This window comes from Saimiri boliviensis, chromosome 6, assembly GCF_048565385.1.
Source record: "Saimiri boliviensis isolate mSaiBol1 chromosome 6, mSaiBol1.pri, whole genome shotgun sequence".
Taxonomy (NCBI): domain Eukaryota; kingdom Metazoa; phylum Chordata; class Mammalia; order Primates; family Cebidae; genus Saimiri; species Saimiri boliviensis.
Genome location: NC_133454.1, coordinates 86,011,031 through 86,035,073, shown reverse-complemented (window position 1 = coordinate 86,035,073; position 24,043 = coordinate 86,011,031). Strand labels below are relative to the sequence as shown.

Genomic DNA, 24,043 nt, shown 5'->3' with positions numbered 1-24,043 from the left:
AAGCAGAATTTGAACCTAAGTGTGCTCCTCAAACAATTAAAATTATGCTACAGTTGTGTTTAAGAGTAAATAGATTCTGAGCTGAGGAGTTCTCCTTTAAGAAAAGTAAATCAGCTTGAGACATCTGTTTTGGATTTTGCTGCCTTTCTGATTCTTCTTATTGCTGTATTATAGGGATGTTGCTGTATAAGGAATGTATGGAGCAATGTCGTGATATAAGTGTGGAAGAGTCTAAGGAACTCAATATTTAAGCTGAATTAATCCTAAAGGAATGAACTTTAAACATTTTATGAAGGAAGGAGCAATTATTATTATTACAGAAGCCTTTTTTCATGACTCATAGAATCGTGAGTGCATTCTTTGCTAAATTTCCTATATCAAAGGGTACTTACACAGAAGTTAATACAATAATTAGCTAACACACCATTGTATAGCTACATTTCTCGGGGAAACAGGATTTAATCTCAATATATACTTCAAATTGTACATGAAAAGGGAGTAATTTCAAGAAGCAAAAAGTTTAGTGTTTTTTTTTTTTTTTTTTTTTTTTTTTTTTTTTTTTATGGGGCTTAAGAGATTAAGCTGTGGTTAAGAGCTTGGTCTTTAGCTAGTCTGCCTAGGTTAAAATCCTGACTCTTCCATCATTAGTACAACTAGTCCTGGAGTTGACATTGACTCCACGTTGAACTCTCTAACTTCATTTTGGGTCAATTTCTTAGACCTAAGCACAGAAGCACCAAAGTTGCAGTATTTTATTGAGAATAGACACTAGCTTCAAGTGAGGAATTAAATATAGCATCTCTTTACCTTTGGAAAATTTCCCTCAAGTTGAGAGATTTCCTCTCCCTTTTGAAAATATGATATTAGGTAAAATGGTTACATTGCAGTTCTTTTCAACTGAATTGAGTGTTGAACATGCTTGGTATCCTATAATAACAAGAAACCTTATTAATTTGCTATTTTATTATTGAAAGTGCAAATAGCAAATTATTCTCCCTCCCACTCTTGTGTACATGTGCAAAACAAAGATAAAAGCCATGTTTCCTTCGTGGAAGGGTGTGGAGGTAGAGGATGATTTCAATTAGAAATAATGACACCAATAGAGGCTTGCAATGAAGATACCGTGGCCACCGAAGGACAAAGGCAAGAAGTTAATTCCTGAAGTTGAGGTATTTGATTAAACATTTAGGCTTCTCTTTATGTGTACAGATGCCAGGTATGTTGTTATTTATGAGCCAAGTGACACTGTATTTGACAAAGGTATTTTCTGGATGTTTTGATGGTAGTTGGGAGAGAAGCAGTCCTGTGATATCCAGATAACTTGTAATTAGTAAAGTAAAAATAAAATATTTTGATAAGCAATTACTTTTACTTCTCTTTTATAATGATTAATTGTAAAAATTGTCTTGTTTTGATGGTGCTTTATTATTTTGGCTAATAATATTCACTTGGAGAGAAAAATTACCAGACTTTGATTAGAACATCTATTATTATTTTTTTTTCATTACCTTAACAAACTGTTTTAGAAATAGCTTCCAACTTAGTGCTAGCTTCCTGTGATTTTATATCTAAATATTTATTTTTAAAAGCTTGGCATTGTGTCCATTGTGCCTCTAGCTGTGTGTGTATGTGTGTGTATGCTTGGGTTGAGGAGGGACTTGGGAATAAGGAGAAATTTTAGAGATGGAAGTCAGTGAAAGATGATGTAACAGACTGAAATTTTGTACTGAAAAAGAAAAGGTTTCAAGCATGTTTTCTCTTTTGGTGAGAAAAAAAATGAAACTGACTCTATTATGCATATTTTCATGACGAATGTATATAAATATAATCTGAAAAATTATAAGAACAAAATTACTTTCTGGAGATGAAAGAAAATATATGTGACTTAAAAAATTGCAGCAGAGGTAAAGAAAAAAATTGAACATATTTTAAGCATAGTGTCCAATTGGGATAAAGTTTTAACAGAACAGGCTAGGCCATTTATAGATTACAACACTTTTAATTTTCTCAGTGTTACAAAGTGTTTATTTTGATAAAGAATTTGTTGATGCTATATCAGCTTCTCCATGTGCAGAAGTGCAACTGGGTGATTAGTTAGGCTTGAGGCTAGCAGCCAAAATGTAGAAATTTGGTCCCCAGTTCTTTTTCTGGAATAAGAAAAAGCTACTGAGTTTTCCCAAGCCTTGATTCCCTATTACAGAAATTTTTCACTATCAGGGATGTCAACTTTTTTCTCTCTTCTCATTTTCTTTTTTTTCTAAAATCCTCTTTTTGTCTCATGGCATTACCATCTTTGTCTGTGTTTAATTAAGTAAGTACTAATTTTAGAGGTATTCCAGGGTTTATATTAGCTTAGTCATATGGAGCTTCTTTACATTTGTATCAATTTTTTCTATAATTATAAAGCTAAAGAATCTTTTTTTTTTTTTTTTTTTTTTTTTTTTTTTTTTTTTTTTTACTGTAAGTTTAAAGACAAGGACTCTAAAACTTGGAGAGATTATTTGGTTTACTCAAGATCATATGTTTAGAAATTAGGGCTGGGATTTTAGTAATGCCACATGGCCAATTAATTGATTCCTGTTTACTTATTTTTTGTCTTGCTATATTGATGACCAGTGTCAGTATATTATTTTTATCACCTGTTTAACTATTTCGGAATTGTTTTATTTTACTATATCTAACTATCTATTCCATCTATCAGTAGACAGACACAGATAAAGGTGATTTGCTTGATTGCTTTTTATGATTCATTTGCAACTTGATATAGTTGACATGTAAGTGGTTTCATCATCAAATAAAATTTATGATTGGTCGGATAGAATATACCAGTACATTTACGAGATTTGCTTTTCTTAGAAAAATTATCATATTTGTTTGTGTTTGTTTTGGCAGTAAGAAGTTACTCTGTTGTTTTTTGCTTTTAGCCATAATTATGGGCTTGTTAAACAATTAGTTGGTAGAATGGATTTGGATAAAACAGTAAATATAGTCTTTCTTAATACTTTTTTTTCTGATAAAAAAACAAACTATGGTTATTGGAGACAATCAGAAAATATAAAAAACAAATTAGGAAAGCTCTGTAATGACATTCAGAATTACTTCAGCATGTTTATTCTGATTATATCCTTGACATTTTTCTATTTAGATGCACATATTTATTAAAAGAAAAATGGGATCTTATTGTACATGCTGTTTTTGCAATCTACTTTAAAAAAGTTAACATATGCATTTCCCTATGCCATTAAATGCTCTTCTCCTACCTACCTTTTCTTTTTAAAATGAACTTTGTATTTACTATAAAAGTAATAGATATTGAATATAAGAAATTTAGGCAATACATATAAAATAAAGAAAAAGACCTTTTGACTTTATATTAAGGTATATTCACATTTTGTATTGAAGTTTTCATGTCTTTGCCAATCTAATGTGCATATATATGTATATTTCATCAAAAATGACATCATATGCTATCAAATGTTTTATAAACTACTGTTTAATTTAATAGTATATCATTTACAGTTTCTATGATACCACCTGTTATTTTACATGATTAATTTTAATGGTTGTAGACTATTATATTTGTGGCCATTTTATAGCTTAGCTGATTTAGGGAAGGTTATTTTTGATTCTCCATTATTACTAACAATATTGCAGTAAACTCCTTTATAGCTAAATCTTTGCACACATCTGTAATTATTTCTTTAGTTTAAGTTAATACAAATGGATTGTTGGGTAATCCCTTTTTAAAAGAATTTGGTTCATGTTGCCAAAATGCCCTCCAGGAGAGTTGACCATTTTACTCTTATCAACAGTATATAAGAGTACTCATTTTTTCTCAACCTCTCTGACACATTATTATTATTTGTAACCATTGCCAATATGACAAGTAGAGAATTGCATCTTATTTTTAGTGTAATTCGCATTTCCTTAGTAGCGAAATGGAATATTTCTTCATTTATTTGCATTATTTTTTTTGAGACGGCATTGCTCTCTTGTTGCCCATGCTGGAGTGCAATGGCATTATCTCAGCTCACCACAACCTCCACCTCTCAGGTTCAAGCGATTCTCCTGCCTCAGCCTCCCGAGTGGCTGGGATTACAGGCATGTGCCACCATACCCGGCTAATTATGTATTTTAAGTAGAGATGGGGATTCTCCATGTTGGTCAGGCTGGTCTTGAACTCCTGACCTCAGGTGATCCACCTGCCTCAGCCTCCCAAAGTGTTGGGATTACAGGCATGACCCACCACAACGGGCCTGCATTTCATTTTTAAAAAATAAATTTCTTATTTATATTATTTGAGAGATAGTATAGATTTTGGAGTCAGACTGCTGATGACAGGGTTTGAATTTTGGCTGTATCATCATTACTTAGTGGCTCTGTGAACTTGAGCATTTACTTAGTTTCTCAGTGTCTCAGTTTCCATTTCTGTAAAGTGGGAATAATAATATTATGTCATAGGTCTGTTGCAAGGATGAAATTAATGAATATATATAAAAATATTTAGAATAGCCTATCACAAAATTGCCCATTATTCTAATGTGCAATTAATTCTTATTGATTTATAAGAGATCTTTATATGCTAAAATAGTAACCCTATGTCATATATGATTTAGACTTTTTTCAATTTTATCATTTTGTCTAATTAAAATTTTTAGAAAATCAAATCTCTCTCATGAAATCTAAAGTTTTGCTTTTGATTTCTGCCTTGAGAATCATTTTTAGAAATCTCTTTCGATCTTACATTATGTAAATGGTCACATATATTTTATTATAATGTTATCTTTTTTAATCTTTAGTTTTTCTAATCTATTTAGAATTTATTTTGTTGTGTGATAAGCAATTAGGATGTGAAGAACCAATCATTTCAACAATATCAGTTATAGCATTCATCTTTTAAACACTATAATTTTCATTATATGACTATTTGGGTCTACGTTTTAAGTTATTTAATGGATCTGCCCATTTATTTGGCAAATTTTAATTAGTCATATTTTATGTGCTTTTTAATTGAATTATCCTCATTTAAAAATTATCTCGGTTAGTCTCAATTATTTGCTTTTTCACATGAACTTTTGAGTCATTTTATCAAGTCTTTCCTCCCACTCCCATTTCCAAATCTCTGTGATTTTAATGGAATTATATTAAATTTGTAAAACAATTTTTGATCATATGACAACATCCCAGGATGCATTGTATTTTACTTTAAAGATACATTTTTAATTTAGCAAATCCATAATACTTAGCACGTTTGTTGAATAAATGTTAAATGTTTTCATATTTACTAACTATTGAACATTTAGGTTGTTTTGATGTTTTCTCTATCATGAGTAATACGTTAATGAACATATTTAACATACAATTTTTTGAACATTACTATAATGATATCTGTGGAGTAAATTCCTAGATAGCTAGTTCAGAGAGTGTTTTTACTGGTTTTTATACACATTGCCAAGTTGCCTTATTGAAAGGATGCACCAATTTACACTCTGCCCAATGGTTTGAAAGCATAGTGTCTTGATCAGCTTATTTGTCTCCTCATGGTAAGATGCAGTTCCAATTTCTAATGAGTTTGAAATTAATATTTCATGGCAGAAGAAACATTTTAACTTTTTAAATGCTTGTTTATATTTTCTGGGTATGGAGGAGGTAGAAGATACATCAAACTTGCTCAGTTTCGAGTAAAATCATGACTCCTCTGCTATAGATAGTAGCACAATCAATGGAAATGTGATTCTACATGGTGGGACAGAGTCACATGTACAGGAACAAGATGATAATAACAATGAAGAGAAAACAATTAAAATCACTTTAGGATAATGTCTTCAAGTGGATTTTTTAAAATCTTGAATTGTTTTTCTTTTTATTTTTTGTAATAAAATTACTTGTTTCTCTCTTCTGATAAAAACAAACATTGGTTGCCTGTATAGTATCTATGTTGCCTGTATAGTATCTATGTCTGTTTGATTTTAGTTCTTTTTTTTTTGTGACAAAATATTTTCAGTGGTACCTAGCATAACCAACCTCATTCTTCCTATGATTAACTGGATTAAGGTGTCAATTTTTGGTGAAGAAGAAAATTCACATTTATTAATTTTTGTCTTTGATACTTGGGAACTGAGATATAAGCAACGAAACTAACATTACAGATTTGAGTAGTTGTACAGTAAGAACCTAATTAACAAAGAGTTTTACCCTGTTTCCTGCAGTTTTTATTTATCTACTTATTCACTTTTCCCTCTTCCTCTTTTTCCTTCTCTTGATGCAGTATATATACCACCAAAAGAGAACAAGGCTCAACCCTGATGATATAGTTATTATCACTATATTTTAAAATTGAAATACTCCTTGTCTGGAAACAAATACCAGCATCTTCAACAACTGTAACTAACAACTTAACTTTTTTTAAAAAATAAAAGATTTCTTTGTAGATTGCTTTATGAGATTTTCATTTCCTGAGACAGCACTCCTTTATATTCCCTTCTTTCTTTTTTCTTTTCATTTTCCCTCTCTTCTACTTCTTATATTCTCTCACCCCAATTCTCTCCTTTCCCTTCCCTTCTCTTAAATTTAGTGAGTCTTTAAAAATATGCACTTGCTAATTCTGAAGTCTAAATGTTCTATAAGTAGTGCAGTAAGTTTTCCCCATTTTTAACAGTTGCCTGGGGGAAATTTAAGTTGATCTGTTCTGGGTCTGCAGAATGTAGTCATGAGTTTCAGTGATGACCATGAGAAAGTCTTCCCTCATTTTCTTACTTTAACCTTATAGAGATCATGTGAAATTCTTACTGTCAACAAAAGTGCTATGATTTTAAAACTCAATTTGCATATCCTTCCTTTTCCTATATTCCTGGTGCCCATCTTCTGAAGTGAAGTTTTAGCCATTAAAAGGCAGGAGTGTAGAGGAAGTAGGCAAAGGATTTCACTTATAATCCATGCATGTTTCATAGCTAACTCTATTAGGTATTTCTCCTAATGTTATCCCTCCCCTAGCCTTCTACCCACCACCAGGCCCTGGTGTGTGATGCTCCCTTCCTTGTGTTCTGTTTTCTGTTCCTGTGTTAGTTTGCTGAGAATGATGGTTTTCAGCTTCATCCATGTCCCTACAAAGGACATGAACTCATTTTTTTTTTTTTTCTGAGACGGAGTTTCGCTCTTGTTACCCAAGCTGGAGTGCAATGGCGCGATCTCGGCTCACTGCAACCTCCGCCTTCTGGGCTCAGGCAATTCTCCTGCCTCAGCCTCCTAAGTAGCTGGGATTACAGGCACGAGCCACCATGCCCAGCTAATTTTTTTTGTTTTTAGTAGAGACGGGGTTTCACCATGTTGACCAGGATGGTCTCGATCTTTCGACCTCATGATCCACCCGCCTCGGCCTCCCAAAGTGCTGGGATTACAGGCTTGAGCCACCGCGCCTGGCCAGAACTCATTCATTTTTATGGCTGCATAGTATTCCATGGTGTATATGTGCTACATTTTCTTTATCCAGTCTATCATTGATGGGTATGTGCATGTGTGTTTATAGCAGAATGATTTATAATCCTTTGGGTATATACACAGTAATGGGATTGCTGGGTGTGCATTAGCTCTTTAAATTATTTGGGATTAGTCAAATCTTTTAAAAAATTTGTTTCCAATAGCTCTTCAATTGCCTCCATTATGGTGACCAAATAATATTCACCACAGAAATATGCAACTTTAGAGGTTTAGTGAGTTCTTTAGGACCAGGGCAATTTCTTAACTTTTTTTCCCTCTATAGTACTTAGTGCTTTGAAGTTTGGAGATCTGGATTGGTGTTTTGGAGTTTGGAGAACTCAGTTCTAGTTTCAACTCTGCTAGTAATTTCTTTCTTTCTTTTTTTTTTATTGCATTTTAGGTTTTGGGGTACATGTGATGAACATGCAAGATTGTTGCATAGGTACACACATGGCAGTGTGCTTTGCTTCCTTCCGTCCCCTCACCTGTATCTGTCATTTCTCCCCATGCTATCTTTTCCCACCTCCCCACCCCCCCGCCCCTCCCCCATTTCCCCCCAACGGATCCCAGTGTGTAGTGCTCCCCTCCCTGTGTCCATGTGTTCTCATTGTTCAACACCCGCCTATGAGCGAGAATATACGGTGTTTGATCTAACTAATTACTTGAACAAATTATTTGAACTCTCTAGGCCTCACTTTGATTTCATTTGTAACAACCTCTCTGGTTCAGTGATACAAAATATCTGATTTCAATTGGAGAGATAAGGTGTGATGAGAAGATGTCATTATTCTGTTTAATAATATGTATATTTTTTTGTATGAGTAGGTAGGGTGGAAAATTAATTGGTGCGGGCCAGAAAGTTTGAAATAGCTTTGAAGTGTTAGTTAATAATAGTAAATTTCTGAGGCTTCTTTTTTTTTTTTTTTTTTTTTTTTTTTTTTTACATGAGTTGGTGGAATTTGTATCTGTTTTTTCATATAACACCTAATGGCAGCAGTATTTTTTTTGTTTGTTTGTTAGATGATGCTTCATTTTGAAGTTCCATTCTTAAAAGTTGCTAATAAGCATAGTGTTACCTCAAGTTAGACTTTTATTTTGTGAATTTGGACTGCGGTTGTCTCCTTATCTTAAAACAGTGATAGCAAATATAGAAACATTAATAATAACAAAAATGATTATGGAGATAAGTTTGAAGAGTGAGATGGGGAGAGAGAGGATATGAATATGAAAGGAATAAAAATGAGCCTGCTGTTTCCTATTTAAGTATTTGTCTGGCCTTCAAACACAATTTTATTTTATTGTTTCTTGGATTTATGGAGTATAGAACATTGCCTAAGAATAGAGAATACAGCATAGCATGAGTAAATTTATGACAGGGGCATAATTCTTTTTGCCACGTTAGTGTGTGTTTAATTACAAAAAAACCCTCACCACGTTTTAAACATTTTTATTATTTACAGTATTTGCATCATATGTGGCACGTATTTCTTAAATAAGACTCCTAAAGTGTTAAATAGAAAAAGACAATGACATTAATATTAATTTTTTTCTGTTTAAAAATGTATTCCATGTCTGATATTTGGAATACCACTTGCATAGCTGTAGAAGTTAATTTTTAGAATTACTTTGAAATACATTGTCATCATTTTGTCTGAATAACTCTGAATCTGAAGAATACAGAAGAGTTAGAAAGAAAACTGCAGACCTGTGAATTAGTGGTAATATAACTAAGAGTTATTATATGTTACAATTAGCAGATATTCTAATGAACTAAAAAAGATTTGAGATCCTGACAATAAAAACATTTGGAACAGGTTTTGCAGATTTTCTTATTTATGGGTAGACCTCCATAGGGTTTTCATTGCTTTGTAAGAGGTAGTTCCCAGTTATGTTCATATGCAGTCTAGGATGTTCTGAATAATGAAGAGACACATAAGTGAGCTTAGAGAAAGACAGATTTGGCTTTATGACTTAAGTCATTGTGATATAGCATAATATTTTGAGATAATGTCTGGATGGAAGCCATAGTAACTGTATTGAGCTAAAGATGGGTAAATGATGCACAGCCTTGCATATTTATGAACTGTATTAACGGCTACATATCTGTACTAATTAAGATAAGTTAGCTTCCTTCCTTCTTCCCTTCCTCCCTTCCTTCCTTTTTCACTTCCTCCCTCTGTCCCTCCCTCCCTCCCTCCATCTCCCTTTCTTTTCATTTCAGCATAGTTATGACCTCATAATGTTCAGAACATATAATATGTATACAAATATGTGTTTATTCAATGTACTTATTATTTACCTTTATTCTTACAGATTAGAGTTAAGCACATGTCAACCAGAAAACTCACAAACTTTTTACAATAAAAATTGGACAATGCCTGGGTATGACTGCATCTCTGGAAATTATAGAAATCTATAAATTAAATCCTCAAGTGTGATACTGCATCACTTACTTGCAAGATCTACTGTTTCTAAAGCAGTAAGGGAAGATGTTACAGATGATAAGAACTATCTAATAGAGCAGGAGTCTTAAGTTTATTTGGTAGTGAAAGAGTAACCCAAAGAAGGAAGTTAGACCCAAGAAACAAAACAAAGTGTGAAAGGAAGAGTGAGGTAAAGGAAGGCACCTGAAACAGTGGTACAGAAATTGAAGAAGGACCTGTTTGCTTGGATTGACTGCTGACACATCTCTGTGTTAGGCATGTGTCTAGAACTTACTGCTTTACATTTTGTACAAATATAGAACTGTATATTGCGAATTGTCATTCTGCCTGTGAAGGATGAAAATATATTAGGGACAAAAAGTTCAGATAATTTTGTCATAACCACAGTTTTATGATGAAATTTTATTTCTTTTCGTGCACTCGTGCTTATAGATGTACACATGTCCATATCTAACACACCATTAGGAATAACATTCTGTGCAATGCCCGTTTTTCCTCTCACTATTTTTTCTTCCTAAATATATCTACACACCATGAAATTACCTTTGTGAAAAAAATGGTGTATCATATGTATGAACATGGCAAGTTCCGAACATGGTTTTCATTAAACAATGTTAACTTTTATGGCATGAGGATAAAAAATGAAATGTCTTCAAAGTGATGGTTAGCAGTTCATATAAATGAAATCATATTTTTATTTCAGAACCTTAATTTTACTTTTTTTTCTAAGGATTTTTCAGTTCCAGTCATTCCATCTAGGTTCCAGCTGGTAATATCAAATTAACTAATCTCTACTGGCTCTCTCCATCAACATCTCAAGGGTGGTTAATGTTGATTTTATTCTCTTATTACTGTGCTTTTATTTAAATTCCTCTGCAGTTCCTCTCCTCTGAAAGACTAGTGTTCTAGCTTCTTATAACCAGTGGTTAGCTATATACTTCTTTTGGAGTCAGTTATTATAGCCGTCACTCAACTGGGCTTATCTGTGAGTGGTGTTTTGGAGAAGTAGCCTTTCCAACGAAGTCCCACCCTTTGCTGTCAACTTAATTCTTTGTTAGTTCTTTGTTCTCCTTGGTGACTTCTAACAACCTTGATTAGTTGGCTCCTCAGTTTTAAAGTCTGCCATCTGTCGCTACTTATCATTTTTTTTATTCCTATGCCATTAATTTGTCATTATTCCTTTTCTAATAGAAAATACATATATCTCTATCATATATTAAAAAGAAGAATTTGGCATACTTTAGTATCATACCTAGTTAGTGTGATGAGGAGACAGAATTGACTAACTTGCTTTTCTTAAATCCTGTTTTATTTATTTTGGTCATCTTGAGTGACCTGGCTTTCACAATCTATATTTTTGGTAGATTTAACAATATATGTCATTAATCAATCAATAAATCAATTATTTATTTAACAAATATGTTTAATACAGTGCCAGATAAAAAAGAAGCATAAAATATAATTCTTGCTTTTCGTATACTCACAGTATAAACAAATTAAGGCAGTATAAAATGCTGAGTTTGGGAGCTTTTATCTGTCATTTAACAAATATTAGGTGCCTTTTATAATAATGATCACTAACATATACCTAGTATCATTATGACCCAGCAATTGTGCTAAAGTTCTTTAAATAAATGTATTACAGGCTGAGCAACCATAATCTGAAAATTCAAAATCTGCAGTGCTCCAAAATCTAAAACGTTTTGAGTGCCAATATGATGCCAGAAGTGGAAAAATCCTACACCTGATCTCATGTGACTCAGTAAAAACAAAGGAATATAGTAATTTTGGTGTAGTAATACTATGGTATTAGAGTTTGTAATACAATTCTACACTTTAGAATAAAAGCAAGATAATATTTATACATATGCAACATGTATCACACAGTATTTCTAAATACACATATATTCATTCATTCTTTGGTGCCTTGGAGTTTGGAATTTTATTCAACAAGTGTTGACTAAGCACTTCCTATATGCTAGGCACCAACTGGGGATTGGAGATACATCAATGTTCAAAACAGAAATCTCTGCCCTCAAGGAGCTTACATTCTAGCAGAGGGAAACAGGCAATATATTTTTAAAAATTGAACGAGTAAATTATTAAGTAGCAAGGTGGAAGATAAATGCTATGGAGAAAATAAAACAAGAAACAAGGATAGGCAGCACCCAGGGTGGAGGTATATGTGCAATTTTAAATAAGATAGTCAGAGTAGATATCATTGAGAAGAAAATTTTTGCCTAAAAGCTTGAAGTATGGAGAAAAGAAACCATGCAGACATCCAGGGGAAGAGCATGCCAGGCAGAGGGAGGGGCCTGTGCAGACTCTGAAGTAGAAGTATGCTTGGTGTATTCAAGGTACAGGGAGGGATGAGATCAGAGTGGCTGGAGACAAGTGAGTGAGGGGGAAATAATTGGAAATGAAGTCAGAGAAATGACAGGGGCCAGATCACATAGGAATGTGTACATCATTGTGAGGATTTGGCTTTTACTCTGTGGAAGGTTGGAAGCCACTGGAACATTCTGAGCAAAGACATGGTATAATCTGACTCATGTTTATTTTAAAAGGATCATTCTGGTTGTTGCTGGCAATAAATAAAAATAATAAATTATAGGGATGCAAAAGAGTAGAAACAGTGTGACCACTTAAGAGGCTATTACAGTAACCTAAGTGAGAGTTCTTGGTGGCTTTGAGTAGTAGTGGAGGTAGTGAGAAGTGGTTATATTCTGAATATATGTTGAATGAAGAACTCACAGGAGTTTATGACAGATTGGATTTGTTGGACGATAGAAAGAAAGGGATCAAGGATGATTCTAGGATTCTGGCCTGAGAAGCTACGAATGGAGTTGCAAGCAAGATGGGAAAGACTTTGGAAGGTACAGGGTTTGGAGGGATTATCAAGAGCTCAGTTCTGGACATGTTAAGTTTGAGATGCAGGTTAGACCTCTAAATGGAGATGTGGAGTAGGCAAGAGAGAGGAGTGAGTTGGAGATAAACTCTATGAAAGTGTACAGATGTGAACATAGCATTTCTGGACATCAATATATTTTTTTTGGTTCTATTTTAAAGACCTATTTTACCATTCTTTGGTTAATATAACATAACGAATCTGAATTATATAAATTCTAAGTGACAAAATTATAAATTTATTCTACTGTCAATCTTTTGGTCTACCTGAAGTGTTATATTCTACCAGATACAGCCATGTCTAGTTAGGACAAAAAACATGATAAGTAGTTCAAATAGATGGGATTTAATTGAAGGAATTCGTTGACATTGGAAAAGTATAAAAGCAAAAAAGGAGGCTGAGGTAACCCAGATATTAATAACCATAGGGAGCAGCTACCAGCCATGGGGCTGATGGAAGAAAATGGGAAAATTTTGTGTTACTTAAACCTGCAAGCTTGGAAAAGCCTGTGATTGGGGCTTGGACTTGTGAAGGGGAGAATGTGCTACATGACTTGTTTTCAGACCACTGAGGAGAATGTGGCATAATTTATGCTGTAATCACTGAGAGGGTTGTGGCCAGCTGGTGCTGGTACTTCTGAGGGGCTTAGGCAGCTGATATTGGGAGGGCTAAAAGAAGCCATTGCTGGTGGGAATATAAAATGGTGCAGCCATAAGCATCTTTTGCTACTGGAGGGATGATGGACAGTAGTTAGAGGAAGGAAGTCCCTTGTCTCTTCCCAACTTCTAATTTCTTACTAATCTCTCTCATTGTCAGAACCTAACAGAAAACCAGATGGCAATGAAGTCTGGGAAATATAGTGCCCCAGCATCACAAAGCAGAGAATTGAAGAGTGATATGGGTGTCGAGAGACAATAAGTGGATAAATGGCACTGTGAATGTTAGGGCATGAATAAAATTTTGAGACCTCATTTTGTTGAAATGATTAGTAATGTGGAACACTACATTTTAAGCCACTGTATTTTGGTTATTTGTTTATGATAAATGGAAGATAATATTTGGTGTTAAAGAGATAAGAACTGACTAAAGAATGATGTGGCTTACTAAACTTTTACACTCTTTTCTATCTCCAGGCAAGAAACTAATTAATTGATTCTTATACTTAAAATATATTAGTGAATAAAACAAATACTTTTAGTTCTCATGGAACAGACAACAATAAGCATGACAAGAAAGCAAATTATATAGTATGTTAGGAGTTTATGAGTGCTATAGAAAAAGAAAATATAGAGATTAGGATAAGCGAGATTGGTGCAAAGAAACAATTTTAAATAGGATGATCAGAGAAGAACTCACTGACAATATGACATTTGAGCAATGACTTGAATAGGGAGTTAGCCATAGGTGAGGCAAATGTTATTTTTCACTTTTTTAGTAATAGCCATCCTAATGGATGTGAAGTGGTATCTCATTGTTTTGATTTGCTTTGCCTAATGACTGATGATCTTGAACATCTTTTCATATGTTTGTCATTTGTATTTATTCTCTTTTGTTTGGTTGGTTTCCCTTTCGTGGAGAACAGTCTTGTTATGTTGCCCAGGCTAGACTTGAATTCCTCAAGCTATCCTCTCACTGCCACCTCCCTGAAAGATGGGATCACAGGCATAAGCCACAGCTCCTAGCCTGTATACATTCTTTGGAGAAATGTCTATTCACATTTTTTGCTCATTTTTGAATTGGGTTTTTGTTTTTGTTATTGTTGAGTTGTAGCAGTTTTTAAATATATGCTAGATATTAACCCCTTATTAGATATATGACTTGCAAATTTTTCTCCCATTCTCTCTGTTGTCTTTCCATTCTCTTGATAAATTACTTTGACGCACCAAAGTTTTAAATTTGATGAAATTCAATTATCTGATGTTTTTTGGTTGCTTGTGTCATATTTAAGAAATCTTCAATGTCATGAAGATTTCCTCTAAGTTTTCTTCTCAGAGTTCCATAGATTTAGATTTTGTTTTAGATTCGTTTTCAATTAATTTAAAAAATATAATTAAGTATAAGAGTTAAAGGGTTAAGTATAACAGTTAAACTTTATTTTTAAAATATGTAGATACACTGTTTCCTCAGCACCATTTGTTGAAAAGATATTTTTTCATTTTTTAAAAATTATTTATTATTATTATTTTTTGAGACAGGGTCTTACTCTGTGCTCAGGCTGGAGTGGAGGGGCGTGGTCACAGCTCACTGCAGACTTGACCTCCTGGGCACAAATGATCCTCCTGCTTTAGCCTTCCGAGTAGTTGGGACTACAGGCGTGTGCCACCACGCCTGGCCAGTGTTTGCATTTTTTGTCAAGATGGGGTTTTGCTCTGTTGGTTAGGCTGATCTTTTCCTTCTTTAATCTGAACTTTTAATAAATCTAGATATTGGGGAAAAACAGACTAGAAACCTATAGTTTATTGCAGTTTATTGTGTTCAGTGCTCTTTTTGCTATGTCTTTGTTGTTTGCTATAATTTACACAACATAATGTTGAGCACTAGTCAACTGAAGAATTATTTTGTGGCCAATAGACAATTAAGAGACTACAATAAGTCCTCACTTAATATCATCAATAGGTTCATGGAAGCTGTGACTTTAAGTGAAATGACATACGGAAAGTCCTTGAATAATGTTTTGTTGTAACTATGAGAAAAAAAATTGGTTTTGTTATGGGTTGTTTTACTTAAAGTTTCAGTTTTCAAGAACCCATTGATGGTAAGTGAAGATTTTCCCACTGTGTTAGATTTCATACTTCCTAGGAAAGATACTTTTATAATGTATGTATATTATTTGTGTATCTACAGACCCCAAGGTGCTAGATAATAGTTTCTCTTCATGCTAATATCGGTGTTTAGTCCACTGAAAATTTCAGCCATTGAGCCATTTTGATTCATACTATTGTGGTGATAAGCTCCTAGGATTTGTAAATTATGCATTTTATTTTGTGATGTATCTAAATTGTGAGATTGAGAGCAGTCTTCCAAAGTGATTTATGATTTTTGGGAAAGTTATCTGAGATAAATCTCACACTTCATTAGGCTTATTCTCTTTCTTCCTTTTGCTTCATACTTTGGATACACAGTACTGTCTTTACTTTGGGAGCAGATTCTTTCCTTTAAGCCCCAAGGGAGAAAATGTGGGTATACCCTGTGTCATAACTTTGTGAATAACTTGGGCCACCAGTGGCATTATTAAAGATCTCAGTATGAAGTATACTGTCTCTTCTAGCCAATCATGAATCTAGCATGGTGTGAGGGAGAGTGCATTTGGAGCATTGTCTTTCCTCTGCTCTTGTTTTTCTAAATACAGTCTTCATTTAGACCCAACTGAAAACTAAATGTATATTTAGCCTGAAAGTAATAATTCTGATAAAAAAGATGGTGTACTTCAAGGAACTTCACTTCTGTTTCAGAAATAGCGAAAATCAGAATTAGAACACACATAGAAGCACAATGTGCTTTCTCAAAATCTAAACTATATCTTAGACCCAGTCTGAGGAGCTAGCCTGTAAATTTAGATTTCCCTTCTCTACCCAGTACATCTGAATAAACTTTACATTGGATGAACTAGTTATTCTAGCAAATATCAGATATCTGTACCATCTATATGAGCAGTCATCTTAAAAATTTTTAAATTTAACTTTTTAAAATATATTTAGGGGTACACTCATCTTTATAAAAGTTATTGATTATTTCATTTCTGCTGACCTGATAATAGAGCTTGTTCACTTTGATGAAGGCTTGTACATGTTTTGATGGTTTTATGCTCTTACATTTGTGTTATGATGTTTGGGTTACAAATTTATCACCTGATAGTATCTGCTAGATATAGAAAGGAAGTGAAGGAACCAGATAGAAATTTTTTAAATTGTGGTACTGGTGTATGTAAGAAATCCTTCAGTCTTAAACAGTGGTTTACTTTAAGTAGTAAGTTTTCCTATTAAATTTGTATGTATCTCAATGAAGACAGAAAGTAATTGTAATAGGATATGGATTATCAAGTAATTAGTTCTCTGTGGTAGTCATTGAATGGTGAAAACACGGAATTTGACCTGGGTTTAAATCTTTGTTCTACAATTTGCTTGCAGTGTCCTTAAGCCTTTCTCAATGTCAGTTATCATTATAGATTGTGGATAATATTACCCATACCTGTCATAGACTTGGAAGGATTAAGTGAGAGATTATTTGGATCTTTTTCTCTACTTGAAATGGTTCTTTATGGTACAAAAAAATCTATGTCTATATGTGTGATTTGATTCAGTTGCATGTAGATTATTTTGTAATTTGCTCCCTTTTCAGGATGTCAGGATGCAAGAAGAATAGGGAGCCCTTTCCAACCAGCAGCTGATTAAACACTGTATGGGAGAACTGGGAAATATGAAAGATGGCAAATGAAATCCTGGCAGAGAGAATAGTCTAATCCCAAAGGACATTCTCAACAATAGCCTGGGCCCTATGCCTAGTACTTAGAGGGGCCTAGGGTAAGAGACTCCTACCCCTCACTGTACCATTCCCAGAATCTTATTTGTCAATGCTTGGCTTTATTAATAAAGTCATGACCACTTGTTCGGCACTGCATATGGCTGGTTGTGATTTCCAGCTGCCCTTTGGGCTAAAGTGTAAACAGTGAATAGATTGTTATGTTCTTCTATTAAGCTTAAAGCTGTGATCTCATGTCTGTGCCACATATGTCTGCAACCAGAAATATATCCTTTTCCCTGATCTCATGGAAGGGAAGTAGCACTGTGTCTGAAAAGAGTTTGGATTCATTAGTCTAAGAGCTTTTTACTTTTTAGTGAAACCAAAGAACAAAATTAAGGCATAAAAAGTCATGAACATCATCAACAGGATGTAAACATGACACCAAACAGCATAATATATTGTTAAGATGAGCATCTAATCTGGTGACTGAAATTTCTATACATGTGGCATTTTTACAGAAGACAGAAATGCAGGCAGCAATCCAACAATCCAGTCACAAAGAAAGCCTCAGTGCACTGGATTTGAAATAAGCACAACAGTTTGTCTGAGTGACTGAGAAAATACCCATTGATAGAACTGGTTCCTAAACTCTGGCCTGATTTCTAATATGCTAGTTAATTAACATCTAATTTTTTTTACTATGTTGATCAAGAATGTTGTTTCTGTGGTTGGTGGCGTTTACATTATAGATATTAAAACTGTTTACATGGTGGAATGCTTGTTAAAACCCTAAGTTCTAAGCCCTCTAGAAGAAGAAATTTATGATAATAATTACTATTTTATACCATACAAGATACACACATACACATACACACGACACAGAGTACTTCCCTGTTTATCTGTTGGGTATGTGTTCCAAGACCCCCTGTGGATGACTGAAACCACAGTTAGTGCTGAACCCTACCCATACTGTTTTTTTCTATACACATAAACCTATGGTAAATTTTAATTTATAAATTAAGAACAGTAAGAGATGAACAACAACAATAATGAAATAGAACAATTATAATGATATACTGTAATAAAAATTCTGTGAATGTGTCTCTTAAAATATCTTATCATGTAATACTCACCTACTTTTGGACTGTGGTTGACTGTGGGTAACAGAAACTACAGAAAGCAAAACTGTGGATAATGGCTGAAAAAAAAAAGTTACTTGTTCTTTATAGTAGTTCCACAGTAGTACTACCCCAGTTTTACAGATGGGAAAATTGAGGCTTAAATAATTTGAACAGCTTGTCAAAGTCGTGGAGTCTGGATTCATATCTGTAGTTATCTGACTCTAGAGTTTTGATACTCCTGTTGTGTCACACTGCCTCTGCCCTTTTCTTAACTGGATTTACAAGATAGCTTCCTGGCCTCTGAAATACATAGTCATTCCGAGTGATAATACTAATGATTAATTGCTCTACCTTACATTTCTATGGTGTTTTATACTTTTCAAATTGATGTTATGACCATTAGCTCATGTGTTCTACCTCATTACCTTGTGAGGTAATCAGGGTAAATATTATTATCTCTATTTTACAGACGGGTAAAAACAAACATAGGGAGGATAAGTGATTTTGCCCAATGTCAAATAACTTATAAGTGACAGAACCAGAACAGCCTTGTTGCCCTCAATTTAGTGCTCCTGTGCAATCTCTGACACCTCCCTGAGGGAGGCCTGGTTGGAGAGTAGATGAAGTTTGTAAGAGCAGCTCAGGAAAATTTCCTTTCAGGTGGCTAGTAGATAGGCTCTTTTCCTGAAAGACTCTTTGGGCTACTCAGTTATTTTTTGGAAAAACCTAATTGGAAGGGTCTTGTCCTGTAAGTCCTGAAATTTTTTTCAGGTAAAAGAATGTTAGGATAGTTATTCTTGTTCTGCATTAAACTTAGCAAATTCCTGCTGGAATCTTTTGGGACAGGGTCTTGGTTCAGAAGCTGTTACAAATTTTCTAGCCCAACAGGATTAGAGAAGTTTCAGGGAGGAGGAAAAGTCGGGTTTGAAAAATAAAATTCTTTATAGTTAATTTGTAGGGTAATATAATATGCCAATACCATTATGTACTTTGTGTGTTCTTGGAAATACCTAAAACATTTAGCAAATAGTTCCTACCATTAAGGAACTTAGAAGAGATGGTATGGTGATGGAAAAAAACACTGGACTAAGTGTCAGAAGACGGGTTTTTGTGCTAGGTCTGCAGTGGGTTAGAAAATTTCCATGCTTATCTGGTTAGTTCCCTCATCTGAAAAGTGAGAGGCTAGAGCCAGATAACTGCTCAAGTATTTTTTAATCTTAAAACTTGTTCAAATCTTATTTCCTGATGCCAATTAGAGAAAAACTAGGTGTTAAATTGTATGGTACTAATAAGTACACAGATAAGCAAAGATTTAGAGACTAACTATTGTGGAACTGACTGTTAGTGACCCAGTAGCCCTTAAAAATAAAGTTTTGACCTGTTTTTATCAAAATTATAAGGTGTTCCTAGAATAGCCCTCGATCAGGGCATAGTTCTTAAAGCTCTACCACCTACCATCATGATTTATTTAACCAACTGAATCTGTTTCTACATCTGTAATACAGGTTGAGTATCCCTTATCCAAAATGCTTGGGATCAAAAGTGTTTTAAACTTCAGATTTTTGGGGGAGGATTTTGGAATATTTGTAGATACCGGGTTGAACATCTCTCTTCCAAAAATCTAAAATCCAAAATGCTTCAGTGAGCATGTCTTTTGACCATTGTTTCAGAGCTCAAAAAATTTCAGATTTTGGAGCATTTTCGGATTAGAGAATGCTCAACCTATGTAGTGGTTTTCTCCGTTTACTTAAATACCTTTATTGAGTGCTAAGCATTATGCTAGATACTGAAGCTAGAATACCCACAAATGCCCTTTAAATGCCCATATGGTTCTTCTACCAGGGACATTTGCAATTTACAAATCTTAGAGTTGGGAGAAATCTTGTAGGTGATTTAATTTGACTTTGAATGAAAATATATTAGGGCAGGTATTTTATCTTGTTCACTGCTTTATCGTCAGCAGCTAGAACAGTGTCAGGCATAAATATATGTATATATATTTACTGAATGATTTAATAAAAGAAGAACAATGAGACCATATCTGGAACTATGTGTTTATATGTTACTGTCATGGTACCAAGGTTTAAAAAGATCTCTATGACCAGAAATATCACAGGTATATCCTTTGTGGTCATTTTCATAGTGGCTGCCTCTGCAGTGAAATGTCTGACTTGTCATTCCTTATGAATGTTGAAAATTTTTATGTGCTGGTTCTGAGAAAGAGTAGATATGCTTATTGACCTTGATTCCCCAGAAAATTATAGAATTCTGAAGCAAGCAGTTTTCTTTACTCTGTTGCATGGAGTTCTGTAGGCATAACAGATTCTGGATGGGCTGTTTGCTTTTTCATTTTTCTTCAATTTTCCAGACTCTAGCGCCCCCATTTTTTCACTACAAATAGCATACCATGCAATACTTCTGTAAAGTCATGCTGTATTATATTTTCCTCTGGAGAATTATCACACTGTGCTACAAGGGAAAATTGCTTTATTTTCCATGTTCTAGGTTTTCTCAGGCTTTCCTTTGGCATTTTCTTTGAATTGAGTCATGGGGCTTTTTTGAGTGTCTATCACACAATTCTGGTGGTACCATATTACTGTGATTGTTCCACAAGGTTCAGAGAGTGGAATAGTGAAGTTAGCCAACATGGGGATGGAAAGCAACTGGGAGGATCTTTATTTTGTATAACTTGTACCCCTTATTTTATTTATTTTACTTTTAAAGGGGAAATGTGGAGGTTCCTTAAAAGGGTAGAGAAAGAGAGCTAAGACCTGTCATTCCGATGCTTTAGTCATTGTCTATTTTGCAATCACTGTTACTTTTTCCCCCTCTGTAACACAAGGTGCTCTTATTTCCCTTTCCTTCTTCGAGAGGCATAACATGCTATAAGGAAAAGGGCTTTGTTTTAGAGGACTGGAATTTTAGGTGTCATCACTTCCTACCTAAACAACTGTGGGAAATTATCTTCTCTAAACTTCATTTGTAGAGGCTGATTCTGTAGAGATGATAATACTTCTGATCTGACCAAATTATTATGTGAATTGAAAGAAATAATATACAGGATAATGTCTTGCAAATTGTAAATTATGAATTACATACAAGCATACATCACTTACCTCTATTTTTCATGATTTTGAAATTATCAAGAATTTCTTGTTTTCCTTTAAAAGTATATATATATATATATTTCCTGACTTGTGCAATAACTTAATAAAGTTTAAAAGATTTGGAAATTGATATTCAGTTTTTCAATTTCTCCTTGCTATTTTCATCAGGCCATTCCTTGGACACCCTAAACAGCTGTTCTGTGTCAGTGCAGAGGTGGTTGTATTTCACTGGTTCAAGATTACATGTTTCTGGGATAGGGTTTCAGGGTCTTTGCTAACAATGGCTGCTCACTCTGAGTTATGCTATCTAATGTGGTGTATTGAGAGGAAGTTGGCATGGATGCTTCATAAATCAGAGAAAATTATGCAAAAATGGTACACACTAAGAGAAATACTTCTCAATGTTCTTATTATTTTTCCTAGCACTTTTGTATCTACTGCTCTGGTTTTCTACTTTATATAGACAGACTCTTCTTTCTATCTTTTCCAGTGTTTATATCAGAAGTAATGTGTGCATTTACAGTTTTTTTTTTTAAGATGTGATAGTTCTTTAATCTTGGAACAACATCTATTGAGTGCAGGTCATATTGTAAAGTAGTCAAAAGAATGCTGACTCTGAAGTGAGACTGCATGGGCTTGAATCTTGACTCTGCCACCCTTATTGGCTGCATGACCTTGAACAAGTCTCTTAACTTTTTCGATTTAACAGAGTTTCCTCTGTAAAAAAAAGGTAACAACATTACCTACATTACTGGCTTTTGTAAGGATTGAATATATATAAAGTCTCCATACATACAGGGAGAATTAGCTATTGTTACTATTATTATTGAAAACTGTATACTATTAGAGTACGTTGGAGTTATTCAACACAATTTTTATTAAGCCCTACCATATACTTAGGTTTCTGCTAGTTATCTTGGGGGATACAAAATATTATGGCACAATTCTTGTCCACTTCTAGAAGCTGAGTAGTATAAGATATGTATGGACAGCACATCCTGCCTGAGAAACCTGCTACACGTACTGTGGGGTTGCCTGACTGAAGATATAGAATGTAAACATATAGGAGGAAACAAATACATATCTATTCTGATCAAATTAAATGAATGTAACACAAATAATTCAGAAAGGAATACAATGGTGAACTGGTATTTTGTTGACAGACTTCTGGAAAGAGTAAGATATTAACTGAGCCTTGAAGGTAGAATCTGGAAATGTAGAAATGGGGAAGAGTTTATAGGGAAGGAAAGAATCAGAAATATATACACATCATAATGTAGTGGAAAGGGTACATCCAGACAGACTAGGCATCACCACCCAAACTCTGGTGATGCCTCTTACTAGTTGTACAACCTTAGATCCGTTACTCAGTCAGTCTCCTTCCTCTGCTGTGAAATGGGGACAATGATATTTACTTTCTTGGGTTATTGTAGGTCATAGAGGTAGTCTGGGCAAAGCATCTAGGATAGATTTTGACATGTGGTTAACATTCAGTAACTGATATTATTAGAAGTATAGTATAAAAGTTAAAAGCATAGGATTTAGAGTCAGACAGGACTTACTTGAATCTCTTTTCTCTCATTTACTTTATAACCATAGCCAAGTTACTTAACAACTTCTAAGCTTCACTTAGGTCATCTGCAAATAAGGATAAATTTGTAGCTTTGTTGTGGGGTTATTTGAGATTTAATGAGGTATTGTGAGGCATAAAGTAATGAGCTTGTCACATAGTGTGCACTCAATACCATTTACTATTGCATTGTTATTTTTATTAGTAAAACTTCTCTCTTTGTCTCTGATATTTGATTTGTGATTATTCATATTATTCCCTCCTCTTCCTTCCCTACCCCTTTCATCTACTTTCTTTCAACAACATTTATCAGTGGCAGTTGTAGAGACTGAAAACAGAGACTTGAAAGAATGTGGAAGTAGAGAGGAACTGGTCAGTACCACATGTCTAGCAGAACACCAGGGACAAGATAAGAAAAGGACAGCTAAGCACACATGAATACAAATGACAGGAGTATAAACATATATACAACCTTTTGGATGAGTCATTCTTCCTAAGGTCACTAGAGATTTTTTTTCATAAGGGAAATTCAGACCGTACTACTCCCTAGGTTAATGCAATGATTTTCTATTTACCAGAAGATAAAACCCAAACTATTTTGAATTGCATTTGAAATCCTTTCCAGTCTGTTGTCATTCTGTCCTACTAGATTTTTTCCTGCTACTTCCCACCTTGCACTCCATAGTTTAGTAACTTTGAAGTTCTTCCTTTTCTTGGAATATACCCATACTCTTTTATATGTCCCAGCCCTTGCACATCTTAGAATATCCTTTTTTAAAATTTCTACCAGACAAACTTCTACTCATCCTTGAAGACACAGTTAAGTGAGTCTTCCGCAATGTCTCTTGTCCCTCTAAAATGAGGTTTGTATTACTTCTTCTGGGCTCCCACAATCTGTCTCTCTAGAACCTGGTCTCTGATCATATCACTTTGTAGTGATTTATTTTCCATTTATA

At 34.2% G+C, this 24,043-nt stretch overlaps 1 protein-coding gene across 22 annotated transcripts in view; it reads left to right on the top strand.

The window, feature by feature from the left end:
• Window positions 1–24,043, top strand: part of SOX6 (SRY-box transcription factor 6) — a 785,339-nt gene that overhangs the window by 358,115 nt on the left and 403,181 nt on the right. The window contains exon 1 of one of the 22 annotated variants that reach the window (XM_074401159.1): window positions 8–347. The exons of 16 other annotated variants lie outside the window; for them this stretch is intronic. Coding sequence is in view for 1 of the 6 variants with exons in the window: in XM_074401142.1 (XP_074257243.1) it covers window positions 1,200–1,216 (17 nt within the window). In the remaining 5 variants the exon portion in view is untranslated. 5 more of the 22 variants (XM_074401145.1, XM_074401142.1, XM_074401162.1 and 2 more) reach the window with 5 other exon arrangements.